Below are 16,913 nucleotides of genomic sequence, written 5' to 3' on the forward strand. Positions count from 1 at the left end.
TTTGTACACTGACAAATGCACATGTACTAGAGAAGAGAGCAGTGACTACAGACCATCTGTACCAGTCACTGTCAGATGGGACACAAACAGATTTTAACTGATTTCACAGAGAGCAGAACAAAGACTCTGCTCTGGTCCTAAAGCAGGAGTTCATGCTGGTACTTGGGCATATTTCTAACCAACATGCTTAGGACGAGCATATGCAACTGAAACTGGTTCCAGGGTTTAGTCCATGTCCTTGCTTAAGGCAACCCACTGAACAGAGCACACCTTTGGGTGTGGGAGCTTGGCCTCAGTGGCAAGGCTCTGCATGCACTGAGATCTGCTTTGTCTCATTATTTGTTACAAGAGCAACCTAAACCCTGGGTCAGTTTTGTAGATAGTAAAAGGGGCAGTAAAATTGCACTAGCTCTGTTGAGGCAAGAGGAGAAGCAATGGTCCTTTCCAGTCTGCATTTTTCCTTCATGAAGAGGTGGGTTTGGCCCGTTGGAAACTCCAGCTGTTGATTCCTGCATTTTTGGATTGCTGCTGTTGACCAAGAGACACCATCACAGTCAGATAAGGGCAAAGTCTGTAAATAAAAGCTAACAAATTGCTTGTAAATAAAGTGCCAACAAATAACAAATGTGCTGGCTCTGGAGGTGGATTGGTTGCAAATTAGTTGTATTTTGTAGCTCATGTTTTCAGCTCCATCAGTCTTATTGAGGGTACTCTCCCACATCTAGTTGTAAGCAACTGGAACCATCTGACCAGCTAATGGCACTTTGATTGCTTCTCACAAAGCATTCTGCAGTTAATTGTCTCACTTTCCAAATACCTCATTCCTGCTTCTCCTCTTTGAGCAGTGAATGACCACGTATGGACAAAACTTTTCTGAGCCATTTAAAATGTATCTGCTTGAAATTTCAAAGACATCCACACCCGGAGAGTTCTCTAGAGTCTGAATTTCTAATTCCTGTGAGCTGGTAGGAGATTTTTGCCCTTATCTCATTGATATTGACACAGCACCAGGGTTTTTTTGATTCTGTTTTCTTGGTCTCTTGCAGCAGGGCTGTTAGGATTCAACTCACAGAGACTCATAACAGAAGAGGCATCAGCTGTGGCAAAGTGCACACAATACTGGGGAAGGGGCTGCTGAGGGAATGAGAGTGCTCTATGGTTTACAACCTGGCCTCAGTGCTATTAAAATGGGCAAGACACGGGCTCTTCCTTCCTTCCTCACAGCAATTTCACTAAGGCTGCATATGAGGTCATCAGCTGAGGGTTTGTCCTGGGGGCTGCAGACCCTGTACCCTGAGGCCTCAGGTCATATTTCCAAGGCAGAAGAAAAGTAATTACTTGCCAATTTGAGAGGCAGCAGCCAGACTGACCAGAGTGGTGAAGGGGACCTTTTTTTTTTGTCTTGGAGAAAGAAAATGAACGCAGCATCTTGGCCACTCAGGTGTGTCTGAGCATCAGCTGAAGGTGAGCGGCATCTCCCAGGCTTAGCACCCTTCCTTGGTGGGAAGAGAAGTCGTCACACAAAGCCCGAGTGAGGCAAGTTAAGTTTTCACTGTGGATGGAGAGTGGGGAACACTGCTGACAGACAGCTCAACGTGCTGATGGAACAGCAGCCCCAGGGAGACTGTTCAAAAGCTCTTTTGGTTATTTAATGAAGTGTGGTTGAGTTTTCACCTCTCAGCTTCAGCGCCTGAGGTTTCTGTGAGCATTTTAGGTCTTGCTCCTATCCCTGAGCTCTCTGAATACCCTGAGAATTTTTTTAATCATATTTCCCTAGATTTGTAATGGTTTTCTTTCTTGCTGTGCAGAAGGCCACGCAACTGACAGAACAAATTCATCATATGGCAAAGCCAGGAGAAGGATTGAGCCCAGGAGCCCACTGGAAGTACTGGGAACAGGAGGGGACCTCAGTCAGCTTGGGCAAACCACCTCCCCAGGCACTGCCTGATGAACAAGGCTCCAGCATTTACCAGTTCTCACAGTACTTGTAACAACAGCAGGTTAAAGAAATCAGTTTTATTTAGAGAGAAGGGACTTGTCTTAAAACTTTTGACCAAGTTCTTTTAAACCACAGTGGATAATGCACTGCACTGCACGGCACACTCCTGCATTGGGGCGGGGGGGCTCCCGTTGCCCTCATTAACAAAGTTTTATCCTCTGCAAAATGCAGCCTTACTCCCCCTTCTCCAGAAGTTACTGCCAGGAACACAGTTTCTCCCCCCTCCCTCCCAACCCCCGGCTGGGAAACTGCCCTCCCGCACCCAACCCCAGCAGCAGCCCTGCAGCAAACACAACCACAGCTGGTCAAAAACAACACCGGAGAAACACATTTTCAGCTCCACTTTGCAATTTAAATTAAGGAGGACCCGAGTGGGCAGCCCCCAGCCGCTGCTCTGTGTGGCTGCAGGTCCTTGGCTCAGATTGCTGCAGCCCTCTGCACTGCCATGGGACTGATGGTGAATATCCACGTCAGCTTCTGATATTGTAACAACATCTTAGCTGAGGCTGCAGTGAGTTTCTTTTCCATCCCAGCACCCACAGTACCTCAGCCTCTTGGCTAGAGTACATAGAAATCATTGTTGTTGGACAGGTCACTGTAATGGCAGAGGGCGAGAGCAGGAGCCTGTGCTGGTGGGGGCTCAGGTCGACTTCTGCCCTGAACCCCCTGCACCGTGGGTCTGCCCGAGCCCGGCTTGCAAAGATGAGTGTCCCACCTGGGCTCAGCCACAGCCTGATGCTTGCGCTTGAGTCTGCTGCCACCATTGCAATAGGTCCCACAACACCGGCACGTCAGGAAGTGCTTGGCTCTGTGTTTGGCCTTTGATACGGAGGCTGGGGCTGTCCCTCCAGGAGTGAGAGTCCCAGCCACGGCACCCCGTGGGTCGGGCTGCCCTTTCAACCGGCTCCTTCTCCTCTGGACGGGGTCCAGGCTGATGTCCGACTGGGAGGAGCAGCTCTCGTTCCAGCCAGTGCCAGCACTCAGGCTACGCAGCGGCAGAGCCAGCCGCAACGCCTTCCAGAACTGGGAGCCAGAGCGCTTGGACTTCTCCCCCTTCCAGGTGACGAAGGAGACAGACTCCTTCAGCTGGAGGATGCTGGGGTGGGTGCACTGCAGTGGTCTGTACTCCACCACGATGAGCTTGGTGGCAATGGCGTTCTGGCACATGATGCCCAGCTTGAACTCCAGGAGGCTGATGCTCTTCTCTGTCAAGTAATCAGGACTCAGGACCACAATCATCCGGCGGCTTCTCTGGATGAAGTCGAACACAGCTTCAGTGGTATCTAAGAGTGCAAGGGCGGAGGAGTTGGGGTGCACAAGGGGGAGGGATCAGGGAAAGAAAAGCTGAAGGAAGCTGTTTGGTGGCATACCTGCAAAGATAAGCCTCCCCACAGAGGGAAACCTGGCGCAAACCCAGTGACTTTTGACTTGCCCACACTCCTGCTGGCAGGGCCTGCGGGAGCAGTAGCAGCAGTTTTGCTTTGTGGTTGGTTTTTGAGGAAGCTGAAGTGGTAAATGAGAAGGTGGGATGGCAGGGTAAGCCAGGACCAGACTTTGATTTCTGCCCTGCATGGGATCATTCCTGCCTGGGTAGTGCAGGCATTTGATCAAGGGTAGATTTTGTTTGGGAACCACTTGCCCACAGCCCTTTGCATGAGGGCAAAAAATGAAGCAATCCCATAAATGGCAGCTTGCACTGCTAAGGCCATCCCACCTCCTCCCCTCATGCTTTCTCATCTAGAAATGGAAGCCTCCAAACTTCGAAAGTAAAAGTGTCAGCCTGAAACCTCTCCATCGGTTTGTCTAGCTGTGATGGGGGGGAGGGGGGGAATACCATCCTTCAAAGCATTTCTTGGGATTAATTTCAATTTGTAAAGCTCAGCAAGATGCTTAGAGGGAATGGTGCCAGGAAAAGGCAGCATCTCTTTTATTATGAACATTGAAAAGCAGCAAACCTGAAGGATGTCCTTGGATTTCTATCTACGACTTGGGATGCAGTAAGGCTAATGGGTGAGCAGTGGGAAGGGAAAGGATGGGAGCTAAGTGCTGTGCCACTTAGCAAATTAACCCAAACTGATTAACAGAACTAGGAAACCTTTAAAAAAACCAACTTACTTACTGAGTACTGGGGCCTGAGTGGGGTGGGGGGCCTGAGGACAAGGTGGTGTTCAAGCAGGGCAGGGGGCACTGGAGTTACGAGCTCTTGCAGACAGTGAGGAAACGCTTGTAGGAATGTATTGCAAAGAGCTGCTCGAGGAAGAAGAGCTACCTGCTGCTTCATTGCCTTTCATGCAGCTAAAGCCTTGATTTCTCAGCCTGGAGACTCCCCTCCTTCCCTGCCAGCGGAATAATGGTCTTTTATATAAATAAAAGTACTGCTCCTATCCTGCAATGGCAATGCCACTTATTCTTCCAGCACTTGGCTGTCTCTTTCCTTATCTCACAGCTGAAGGTGCACTGTGTTGCACCTGCATGCATCTAATTTTAATACTGTCCAGAACAAACCTCTTTCTTTCTAAGGTATATGACTAGCTGTAAAACTCATTGTCACCAGATTATTTGGGGGCCAAGAACTTGGGACAGGAAAAATGATTGAACAATAATATCCTAATAGAGAGAGTAAGGTGCTGTTTGGTTCTTTAACATAATACTGGAACTTAAATCAAACTGTTTGGATGATTTTTTTTTTCTTGTATGCAAGGTTCGGGGGAATTCCCTCCCTCCTCCCCAGAAAACACTGATTCATTTAACCAAAAGGAGATGATAAAGTCAGGTCTCAGAATTATCACTTAAAGCCACGAAACGTTCTTACCACCCTATTTCAAAGGCACAAAGAATTGGCAGCAATCTCCCAATTTACTGAGTCCAGACCTCATTCAAACCTTTCTATAACTGATTGAGATCTATTTTGAAATCAGGCAAGCTTCAACATTTTGTGAAAGGAAAAGCTCCTTTGCTGGTTTGAAAGGTCTTTCTTTTTGAAACCAGAATCACAGAATCCCAGTGAAACAGGCAGGAGCAGCCCCTGGGAGGTCACCTATTCTACCCACCTGCTCAAAAAGCACAGGTTCAATTAATGTGAATGACTCCAACACTGCTGAAATGAAATGTTTTGACTGAGCTGGCAGTGATGGTTTTATCAATTTTGAATTTGCAATGCTTTTTGAGAGCTGGAAGCTTTTTTTTTTTTTTTTGACAGGCAAAATGCTCAAATTCCCAAAGACAGGTTTTACTTCTGGGAATGGGATGCTTTTAGACTTGGCTGGCCAGGATACCCTGGGATGTTCAGTTTGCAACGTAATCCCAGGTCAGGAAAATTCCTGAGCAGCTGCTTCCCAGTGTGCAGGCAGGATGGTCCCTCCCAGTGACACCAACAGCCCAGGATGGAACAGGCAGCAATAACGCTGTGAAGGGTTGGATACAAACAGAACTGGGAAGTTGCTGCTCTTGGATATCTGCTTCACACTCCAGCATTACTCCACATTTATGAAGGACACTACATACTGTTGGTTTACTTGCGTCTTCCCTAACGCACACCAGAGAGGAGTGTAAGAGCCACACATTTGTCCCAGCCCAGTAAAAGCTGGCAGGGCACAGTTCCCATACCCCACAGACTGTCACAAGTATTGAATTTGCTAGTGGTCTGCAAGTGCTCAGCCCCCTCTCAACTTACCTGCTAGCACGTAAACAAGGAAAAAAGCCAAGAAAGTGGCTTAAATGAGAAAATATGAAGCTAAATGAGCATTTTCTAGCCAACTAACTGGGAGCTTATTGGCAAAGTGGCTTAAGAGCAAGTTTAATTTCTGTGGGTAGGGTAGATTTCCAAGATTTCTGTTCAATACTCTAGCTTGATCTCTCAAGCAAAGAGATGGAGTTTCCTTCCCATCTTTCTATCTTGCACTTGCTGAGCGAGCAATCTCTGGATCAGAGACTTTCTGTGTGCCTACAGCCACTGCTGTAGACATTTGAATGCTGCACATCACTGCATTTCTGTTTGCATGGTCCTGGGAGCAGTGGTGATGCCTGAGGATCTCTGAGGCAGCCAGGAAAATGCTTCCCCCCTCCCCCCCAAGGAGATGTCCCCAAATGATGCTTGGACTACACAGTCCTCTTTCTTTAATGGCCTTCCAGAGACATAATGGGAAGGAAAATGATACTTATGAGAAATGCACAAGGACTTAAATGCAAAAATGAAAATGTTTTATTGAAAAGCAAAATAAAATAATACTGACACTTCACAGACCAAATAACACAAAGGCAAAAACATACAGAAAAGGGAAAACTCTGGAACAGCTGTACAACATCAAACGGCATGGGGGGGGGGGGGGAAGGTATTTTTCCCAATTTGTGCCACGCTGTTTCCCCATGAAATAACAATGAGGAACTTTGTATGAGCTGCATATTGATAAATGTTAGGTTAGAGCACAGAAATTCAAATGAATCAACTGAACTAGACAGATGCTGTGACAGGACCCCATAATGGAAACCACACGTGGCACGGGATGAAATGACAGATGTATCCAAGGGTGCAGATCTGTGTTACAGCTGGGACTGGGGTTCACTCCTGGCCTGACAGCTGCCAGCAAAGCCAGAGATAAAGCTCCCGAGGGAGCAGAGCCTGCTCCAGCACCATCCCTTCCACACTGCTCCCTCTGGAGCTCCCGGGTCCACTCTGACCATCACACCTTTTGCCTTGCGGGTGCTCAGCTGATGACTCTCAGTAATCCCATTCCGGGGTTGCAACAGCACCACAGAGAAGCACAATGTATGCCAGAGAGAGCCCTGGCCCCTTGTTTATTTGCAAAACTCTTTGAATTAAATCAGTAAAATAAATGAAGCGGATGTAACTTCTTAAAAGACTCAGACTAACTAAAACATCAGCAGAAGTTCTCTTGGTACCTCAGCCCAAGGTGACATGTGGTGAGGTCTGGGATGTTAAATGGATTTATGTGCATTATTTAGTAATTTTTTTAAAAAGTAAATTGGAATCTAACACAGTTGTGCTTTGGCCTCGGGGCTTTTCCTCTGCCCACATATCTGGCAGCTGCCTACAAGGATGCTGAAAACACAAACGGAAAGGTGAAGCTGGGCAAAACGGTGTGGTTGTGATGGCTTCACAAAAGCTAAGCATGGGTTTAGGTGCTCTCATACAAATGAAGCTTTCTGGAGCGTGGGAAGCAGCTCTGCCCTTCTAGAGACAGCCATGGCAGAAAAGCTCATAACAGCAAGGCTTTCAAGCACCTCTGAGCAGACGAGGAGCTCTACTGCCTTTACTGAAGCTGACTGCAGTTCTACCTGCTTAAAGGAAAACTTAATTATCGAGGGGGAGGGTGAAGAGGAAGGTGAAAAAGGAGCTCTATTTGTTCCATGTTTGTACAGTACCTGCCCAATGGCAGGGGTGGCTGCAGCTCCCCACTGCCTTGGAATTACATTATTAATCATGAGAGGGTAAGGGCAAGGGGCTTTGCTGATGCCAGGATCAGTCCCACGCCTTTAAGGCTGGGCTGTTTAGTGGGCTGCCCTCGAACCTCCCCGTTCAGCTGTGTGAATAGCACACAGACTCCAATTTGTAGTGCTTTGTGAATAGCAGGATGAATGGCTGTGCTTTACCTGCTGGACACAAACAGAGTGAAAGCATGAGTCAGAGGGGACTCAGGAGCAACCATTATCCACAAATCGTAAGCATGAGCTTAGTGTGCGTCACACCGAATTCCACAATTCGGTGGGCAGGTCCTTGCACTGGGAGCTATGGGAGTACAGAGACACCCCCAGAGCTCGTAGCTTTATCTGAAAACATTGTGAACAACGGTAGCAGTCAATGCAAGGAACCCACTGCGCTTTGGTCTGTCCTACAAGGGAAGGGAAACTCCCCTCCTTGGTCTGAAAAGCCTGTCTGCCAGGGGTTAACTCACCAGGTCCTCTCCTATGCCTGCTGCCTGCCACTGAAGCAAGGACTGGTACTCAGCTGTCTTTTGTATTTCCATTTTGTGCAAAGGCTGCAGAAGCTGAGAAACATCCTCTGTTCTGCAACTACAGGCTGGAAACAAGATAGGCAGAGGCTTGCTTTGCAAAGCCAAGGCTGGTTTAAACCTAAGCACTGAATTATGAATGGTGATGCTGTTCATATCCAGACAGAGACCACAGAATCATAGAATGGTTTGGGTCAGAATGGACCTTTAAAGGGCATCTAGTTCAACTCCTGCAATGAGCAGGGACATCTTCAACTAGACCAGGTATCTCAAATCTACCCTCTTTTAGTTTAAAACCATTACCTCTTGTCCTATCACAACAGGCCCGATTAAAAAGTCTGTCCCCATCTCGTTATACATCATTAAGTATTGAAAGACCACAGTAAGGTCTCCCCAGAACCTTCCATTCTCCCAGCTGAACAACCCCAACTCAGCCTTTCCTCACAGTCTTATCCAGCAGGAAAGAACTAGTAGTTTTTCATAAATTCAAATAAATGTATAGGGTCTTCTGGGGACTTGGGCATTTATAGTGTCATCCCAGAAGCCTCAGCAGCACCTTGCATGATGGCTTTCCCACAGCCAGCAGCACAGAGACAGTGGGCAGGTTCAGTAGTAAATTGGGGTTCTTTGCAGTGCTTGTGAAGTCCCTGAGTTTACAAAGAAGCATCTCTCAGACATGCTCTATGGCCTGTACTGAGAGGTTTCCCCTGGATAACGGATAGCCCTGAAGGATCTGGAGTACTTGGGAGACTGCAGAGCCCCAGAGACTGACCACTTAGTGGTAGAAGAAATGCTACAATAAAAATACCATCTAGGTAAATTGGCTTGTTCTTGGTTTGTTGGGTTTTTTTTAAAAATACTTTTCTAACAGCCACTTCACATTGACAAACTATCTGAATGCACCTGTTCCTACAGAAATGTGGGGAGCAAAGATGAGGACCCTCAAAAGTCTATGCCCCCCCCCCCCAAGAAGCAGAAATCTGTGACCCCACAGTGATCAGGAATATATATAGCTGGGACATGCATGAAAGGCTGTACTCTAGAGTCACCTTTCAAACCTGTTCTCCAGCCTCTGCAACAGGGACCAACAGCCAGGAAGGAGTGAAGACACTTAGGAGAGACAGGAGCCCTGTCCGGGATGCTAACAAAGGTCCCATAGGAACTGGATCTAGGAGTACTGGCCTATACAAATATCAGTCTATCACAAGGCACTGGCTGCAGCCCACCTGGACAGCCCACCTTTAGACCGTGAGCTTAGGGCTTGTGTGGTTGATGACAAGAACGTGCATTTGCAGAGGGGAGGTGTGTGCTTCTTTGGTCTCTGTACTGCCAGGGCAGTAGAAAAGCTGCAGGGAGGCACAACTGTCCTCTGAAATGCTTGGGGGACAGTCTTTCAGGGCAAAATCCCCCAGTTCATTCCCACACCCTGAGCCAATGTGTGGTTTTTCAGGGGTTTCTTTTGTTTTGTTTTCTGACGGTGTCAAACCTTTTTCAGGCATTTCTATGAGCGCATCAAGGCTCACACTTCTGCTAATTTTTTTCACTGGCATTTCCACCTGCAGCTGCTTCCAGAACCTGCCCTTTGGGAACTTGGATTTCTCGCCTTTCCATTTAATGACAGTCAAGGCCGCCTTGGCCCGCTTCAGCTCCTTCACTTTGCTCTTCTTGATGGCTTTGTACTGCACTAGAATGACTTTGATGTTTCCCTTGGAGGCCATATTCTCTAGACCAGCCTTGAGCTCCAACAGGGCCTGTGTCCCCTGCAAGACGTAGTTGGGGCTCAGGACAACAAGCAGACGTTGGCTTTTCTGGATGAAGCTCAGGGTTTCGTCTGTGACAACTGGGAGAAAGAAACATTGAGGTGGTTAGTGATGGCTGAGAACATGGTGCTGAGCTGCTGGCGTGATACCAGGTGTCTCTTGAAGAGAAAAGTAAAATCCCTTGGAAGCCCTTCTCTAGAGATTATGCTGGTGCTTCCTAACCCTGAAAGCAATTCCAGGGAGGGCATCCTACACTGTGGCTGGTACCCACTGCTCCATACAGTGACATCTGCAGATGTGTTTCCTCTTGTCCATACTATTTGGAGACATCCAAGAGGTACTTACATCTAAAGGGCACTGTACTAGGTGGCAATGACACCACCCAATGCTATGGGGATGCCATGTGGCCAAGAGGGATGCTCTGGTACGTTCAGATTCAGCTTCTTTCTAGTGAGAGTGGAAAAAGAGCTGCTCTGGAGCAGAATGGGAAAACTGCCAGCTGGACAACACAGGACCTCATAGACAAGACTCAGCCTGAAGAGATGCTGGGAAGCCCAAATGCCTCTTACCTCTTCCTCTAGCAGATGTCCAGAATGACTCTGGATAATCCCTTCACTGCTCTTGCCTCAGTTTCCCCACACCAACCACACACATTAAGTATTACAATCTCCCTGAGCATCCTCATGGGTTAATTTGCTTTGGAAATACTACCACCCTAACTCCTGTCACTCATCCAGCTGTTCCTGCTGCTGTCATTGACAAAAGCAGATTTTTAAGCTTTTCTAGAAAAAGTGACAAATAAACTGCTTTGAGGACTTTTAATGAAGCGTCCCAGAAGTGACACCCTTTGAGCTGAAGACATATCATAGTAACTGTGGATCCTCTTTGATTTTCTAACATCTGCAGGTAGGCTGTCCTTAGCCACCTCTCTGTGATTAATGTGAAAATTTCTGCTAAGTGTGAATCACGGTGCTTGCACTCTCTGCTGCAGGATCTCCCACACTTCATTGACAAGGGAACGCTCTTGGCTAGTCACAAAATACAATGGAGAATAAAACAACACTGACAGGCAACTTCATTTAGCTGTCAAGCACGTTTGATTAGTTCCCATCAAGAAACTCACAGGATAATCCATCTCCCACAGTTTCTTCATCAACAACAACATAACTCTCTACCTGTAACACAGATGCTCACTCTGGAGGCATGAAACCATCTGCCAAAAGTTATTTCCTGGCCCAATGAGCTTCCCAACAAAGGAGAGGAGTCAAATTCCAGTGTAGGGACAACAGGGAAGCCCCAGCAGACTTGCAAATGATAGTGCAATGATGAGCCTCCCCAGCAGCTCTCTGGAGGGCTGTGCTGGATTTGGGCTGGCAGGCACTTCCCTGTGGGCAGGGACAGGAGTGCTCTGGCATCAAGTGTGAAGGGCAGGGAGCCCATGAGAGCTGCACTGGGAAGAAAATGAGACCACACAAATGGAAGGGGGAAGGACAGCAAGAAGCAGCCGAGGGAACAGGAGGGAGATGTATGACCTGAGAAACAACTGATGAGAACAAGTTGCTCTGAGTCCAGACTGGCATCAAGCTAATAGAGCCTGAAGGGCACCCAGCCATGTCATTCAAGCTATCTCTAGAAGGAACAGCACCAGGATTGCAGCTGTCTCCCTGTCCCAAGGCACACGTATCAAACTCAGAGGTGCTGTGTCTTGGCAACAGTCTAAGAGATAAAGATAAAAGATCCCATACTGATTCTGCTCCTGTCACAACTGGTGACAGAGGGAGCACAGATTCTGCCATCAGTGGGGTCCTGACCCAAAGCAAAGCCCATGAATTCCAAGCAGGGCGGTCTGCACTGACAAAAATTCAGGCTTTGATCTTTCAGTAGGCATCAGGGATGATACAGACATCTCAGCCCACAGGACACTGGAAATTGAGTATTGGGTGGATGTGTGTCCTTGCTGTTGCACATGTGGGACATAGCTAGAGAGCTTCACAAACTTCCACTGGTGACTACCTGCATCCCTCCAGCAGGTGCTGTGTCCAGAACCTTCTACAATTTAGCTTGAAACAGTGAAAAAAATAAATCTACCACTACCTGCAACAAAGTACTCAATCATAGCAACTTAATTGCATGCCATGTTAGACACAGACTCTCTAATTAATGAGGGCAAGTAGGAGGCCTTCTGAGACAGCAGGTTATCTTTTCATTGACGTTGGCATAGTGCTCTCCACACCTTTCTGAAGCAGACATTCCTAGTTTTTTTACAGGCACTCACCACTACCCTCTGTGAGCTACCAGTCTGTTCCAGTACCACATTGCCCCTGCCTCTTTTCTTTCTAGCCTTGACTTTATCCCTTTTTTTAAGGCAGCTCAGAGGGCCTGCACGGAGGTCAGTGATCCAATTCCCTCGTGTCAATAGACCATTCGTTCCTGCACATCACTCCTGGGGAGAGCAGCTTAACCAACCAACAACCACCACTCACCCACCACAGCCTTTTTGGTGGCCTGGAGCGTCTCCCCCATTGTTGCATGAAGCAAAAGCATGAGAAGATACCAACAAAAGATTGTTAATGGAGGTGGGGAAAAACACAACACAAAGGATAAAGTTAATATGGATAGGCCAGTTCCTACCAAGTACCAGCACCTCAGAGAACAATAGAGGATGTGCACAGAGCACAGCCCCTGGGAAATACTCACTTCCCCCAGGGAGGCTGTCTCTGTCGAAGATACACAGCTTGTACCCAAACTCATTCTCCAAGACGCCCCGCAGTGTCAGCAGCACGAATTCCTCCTCCTCCGCGTTGCGTGCGTAGGACACGTAGACATCGTACTCCTTCCCGTCTGAGAGTTGGGAGCAGAGAGAAAACAAACAGGAGAAGAGACACTTGTGACACTGCCCATACTGAGCCTTCAGCTTGCTTCATGGGAAAAGTAGATATGGAGACAGGAAGGCTTCACTTTGAGCCAGGCACCTGACGTTAAGACGCATCCATTTCCATAGTTACAAGACAACACTGCTGCCTCTTTGACTACCCAGCCTGAACATGCAGGTACTCAGACACTACCGGGTCACCAAAGGCACAAGACTGCAGCAAGATGACCAACCCACTCTGTCCAGGGTCCTTTTATCTTTTGACATTGCTTCCTCTCATTGCTGTCTATCTACACGAGCAGTCCCACCAGACAGAGACTTGCACCCTGCCTACACCCTCCAAGAGCCGTCGCACCCCTTTGGCAGGTTCACACCACAAGCTGCGAGGGCTTGAACACCCTCCTCATCCTACAGAGGAAGAAATCTCAGCTGAGAGTCCCAAGAAATGAACTCCCAGTAAACACAGGGAAGCTGTGGAAGAAGGGTGACTTCCAGATCCACCCTTCTGGATGTTTTCCCACACTTTAAAGCAAATCACTCTGGGCTTATAAAGCCTTACACAGAGTCACCAGAGAAACCAGGGATTTATGAAAATAATTGACTTATCTTGACTATCTAGATCAGAGGAAACAGCTAGCCATCAGCAGGGCAGTGCCTCAGGGAGCCTGACACATCCATGCTTCACCTCTGCAGAGAATAGAGAGGGGCTCTCTCCTTTACCCTGACCCACGTCTGACTCCCCTTGCTCTCAAATGATCCACACAACTGAATATAGGTATTAGAAATAGAAAACAAAACACCATTATGCTGTGAAGAGGGAAAAAAATAGCTTATATGAAAATTCCTGTATGAAAATGAAGGGTCTGGCCTGTAGCAGGATAAAATAAATGTAAGCCCTTTAATTCCTTACCTAGAATGGTTTCATCTGTTCCAAAGTGAGCCCGATAGAAGAGAACCATTTCAAGCCAATAAACGTGATAGACAACTATCAGCACCACAACGAGCAGGATGGTTGCCCCCAGTCCACAGGCCAGCTCCACCGTGTACTTCGGTGCTAAAACTGGGTTCAAAAAGAAAGAGGGGGTCAGGTTTACAGAACAGGTGGGCCTTCAGCTTGTGTCACATGCAGCCAAACAGCCCAGAGGAACAGCCAAGAGCCAAGCTGGCCCTTCAGAGGAAGGTGGCCAAGCCAAGGCTTTTCTGGCAGGACACACGATAGCTGGCCACCCTGGAGTCCCCATTCTAGGTCACCAGGTCTGGCTGGGCTCGCAGAGCAAGTCAAAGCCCAGGCTAGGACACATCTGGGAGCAGCCAGATGCTAGAATGACCTGTTGACAGAAGCCACCCACGTGGTCCAGAGCCAGCTCACAAATGTGACCTTCTCAGAAGCATATGCAAACTCTTGGCACAACACAACAGCATTTACTTATTAGGAGAGCCATCCAAAGCTCAGCTGCAGCAAAATAAAGGTAATGGCCACCATTTTCCCTCCCCATCCAACACACACAGTTCTCGTGGCTTGTCCCAGACTGACAGCAAGGATATAACTAGCCATGGCCTGATTGTTTTCTACCACGAAAGAAGAATCAGGGTTCATTACAGAAAAGCTGAAATTCTTGTGTTTAAATAGGATAACCTGTGGATATCAAGCCAAAACATCTCAGGTCCCCTTCCAACCCATACAGTGCCTGTCACACCACTGCTGCTGCTTTTCATTAAGGATAGAAAACATCTCTTCTAACTGTATCCCTGGGCAACTGTTTTTATGGCGATCCAGGTGGCAGCTGACATGCACGCTGGCAAACTGCACAGTGAAAGAACAGCAGTGAGTGGAAACATCAACCAAACTGCAAAATTTAGTAAGCTTTATTAGAAAGCAAATTACAAAAAAGAAAATGGAAGGAATTTAACAACTTTCATTAGGTGATGAGCAGCAGCAGTATGTGAGGAGAGGGAAATCATCCAGAAAAGGAAAAAAATTTATATAACCTAATACAATAAAAGGAGCTGGAGCCATCATATATAGCTATATGAGAAATGCCAAAGGGTTAGGTTCTGGCATGCTTGATGTTCTTCTCTGGAGTGGGATGGTCCGCAATGAGCTTAGCTTAAGGTTGCTCTGCTAGCAGTGGTTGGGGATGGTTCTTGGATTTTGCTGGGGAGCAGAGTAGAAAGGAGGGGTGGTAAGTAAACAGGTGTGCTCAGAGTAAACCCAACTCAACCGGCCAGGACCAGACAGGGAGGGAGAGAAAAGATCATACAGACCAGTCCACTAGAAAACAGCATTTAGGCAGTGCCATATAGAGAGGAATCTGATGAGTTTAGGTTAATTTCTGATACATGTACAAACCTTATCATCCCAGAAGAATTATGTATGTAGGATGAACACACAAGCAGATGTTTTCCGCCTGCCTCGGTTGTGTGTTGGGTCTACTGTACTGTCCTAATGATCCAGACAAGGTTTGTCTCAAAGAAACAGGACTAAAAAGAAAGGAGGACAACTACCAAAAAGGAAGAGAAAGAGCTCTTCCAGTGAAGACCTCTACGAGACTTCCCATGCTAATAGGGCAGAGTGAGGAAAGAAGGTTTCTGGCATGAGCAACACAAGGCAGGGCAGCATCCCTTATGAGAGGGGAAGTCCGACCTACAGCAAGCAGGTGTTGAAACTACAGATGTGGTAGATGAGGAGGATGAAATACCCTCATTAGTCGGGAAACCTCACATGCCTACAGTGTGAATGCTCAGTTCTTATTCCTGAGAGGTGAGTCCAGGGAACAGGAACACAATCTTTGATGAAAGAAAGGTGTAGGAAAACCCTAACACTGAACAGAGCTGTATCAGCCCCCACTATCCACATCAAGATGGCTGTATCTAGACTGGAGCATCACCACAGCAAAGCGTAAAACCACAGAGCACTGTGGTTAAACTGTCTCACGCCCTGAGCAGTGGCAACTTGCGCAGTCTGCCTTTGGAATACGCCAACTGGTAGCTGTTGCGTCACACAAACCCTCACGCAACCAACCTGAAATCATTTCAAGCAGCCTGTCCCCTCAGATCTGATTCAATCATGGTACATGGCTGGGACAAGAACAACAGATCTGTCCAGCCCTCTCAATTCCCAGGCACTCGACCATGGTAAGGTGCATGTGACAAGCTTCCTTTGCTCCCTGCTTCCAAGAGGCTGTGCAGTATGACAGCAACAAAACAGCAGTGCACACAGAACAGCATAAGCTGATGGAATTATTTGTTCCCTTGCTGTTTTGCAGAGCAAGGCTCAAGGCTGGACCGAGAGCCCTCTCTCTGAGCAAACCTCCTTTCACACCCGTGCTCTCTCTGCACACGCTTTACCTTTCATGCGCACTATGGCCTGGCTGTGGTCCTCCCCTTTGGCATTTCTGGCATAGCAAGTGTAATTCCGTTTCAAGTCCTCTGGTGTGGCTTTGGCAACTGTTAGAGTCCTTATGATGGTTTTGTCTTCAAAATCTCTGGTTATTTCACTGTAAGAGAAAAGCAAGAGCATTACCCATGTGAAACTGCAGCTCGTTCCTAGTGACAAACACCCCTTTCTCTGATATAGTCTGATTTTCTTTTTAAAAAAGCCAAAAACCTAAACTGATATTTATAAATCAATACACGTTTCAGATTTTAATACAGCTGTAGCTGTTCCTTTATCTGATTTTCCTTGATACTTATTTTGCCACCCATAATTTTATCACTGCAGCTGTATCACATGACATTTTATAGATAAAGGAAATTCTTGCCTACAAAGCAAGATGATCTCATGAACTCAGGAGTCAGAGCCGACGTCATGTTCCCTGTGCAATCCTGGATGAGTCACTTTGTGTCTCTCTGCCTGAACTGATCATTTGCAAAATGGGGCAATAGTATTTCCTTTTGCCTTTTCCCTTCTGCACAGGTTTGCAAACTGATTGGGGCACTGACTGCCTCCCACATGTTATTCAGCACCCAGTAAAGAGGACTCAATTTCATTTAGGTTCTTCACCTAACGACCTCTACTGCTCCTAGTCAATACTAGGTATAATATTACATTTCTGGTTTCAGCCTCTGTTTTTTCAAATCATTTTAATCAGTTATGCCATTTGGGAACATTCCTCTAAATTAATTTATGCCTGCCCCTGTTTTAGACATTCCACCACAGCACCTGCTGCTGGTACCAGCATCAGGACCTGAACAAATGGTGATGTGAACTGGTAAACAAAGCTCCCTCAAATTCTTCTGTAAGAAAAGATACCGCCCATGTCTGGAGAAACTCCTTCCTGGAGCTCATCACAGCGTGGTGCAGACACAGGGGT

The 16,913-nt window shown here is 47.3% G+C and overlaps 1 protein-coding gene across 1 annotated transcript in view; it reads right to left on the reverse strand.

Moving 5' to 3' along the window:
* Positions 1-2,557: 2,557 nt before the first annotated feature.
* IL1RAP (interleukin 1 receptor accessory protein) overlaps positions 2,558-16,913 on the reverse strand; it is a gene marked incomplete at both ends in the record, with an annotated part of 31,524 nt that continues 17,168 nt past the window's right edge. The window contains 4 exons of the mRNA XM_084267634.1: positions 2,558-3,282; positions 12,426-12,569; positions 13,511-13,660; positions 15,949-16,097. Coding sequence (XP_084123760.1) covers positions 2,558-3,282; positions 12,426-12,569; positions 13,511-13,660; positions 15,949-16,097 — 1,168 coding nt within the window. The remainder of the gene's footprint in view (positions 3,283-12,425; positions 12,570-13,510; positions 13,661-15,948; positions 16,098-16,913) is intronic.

Source organism: Gallinula chloropus, assembly GCF_964237585.1.
Source record: "Gallinula chloropus genome assembly, chromosome: 8".
Lineage (NCBI taxonomy): Eukaryota > Metazoa > Chordata > Aves > Gruiformes > Rallidae > Gallinula > Gallinula chloropus.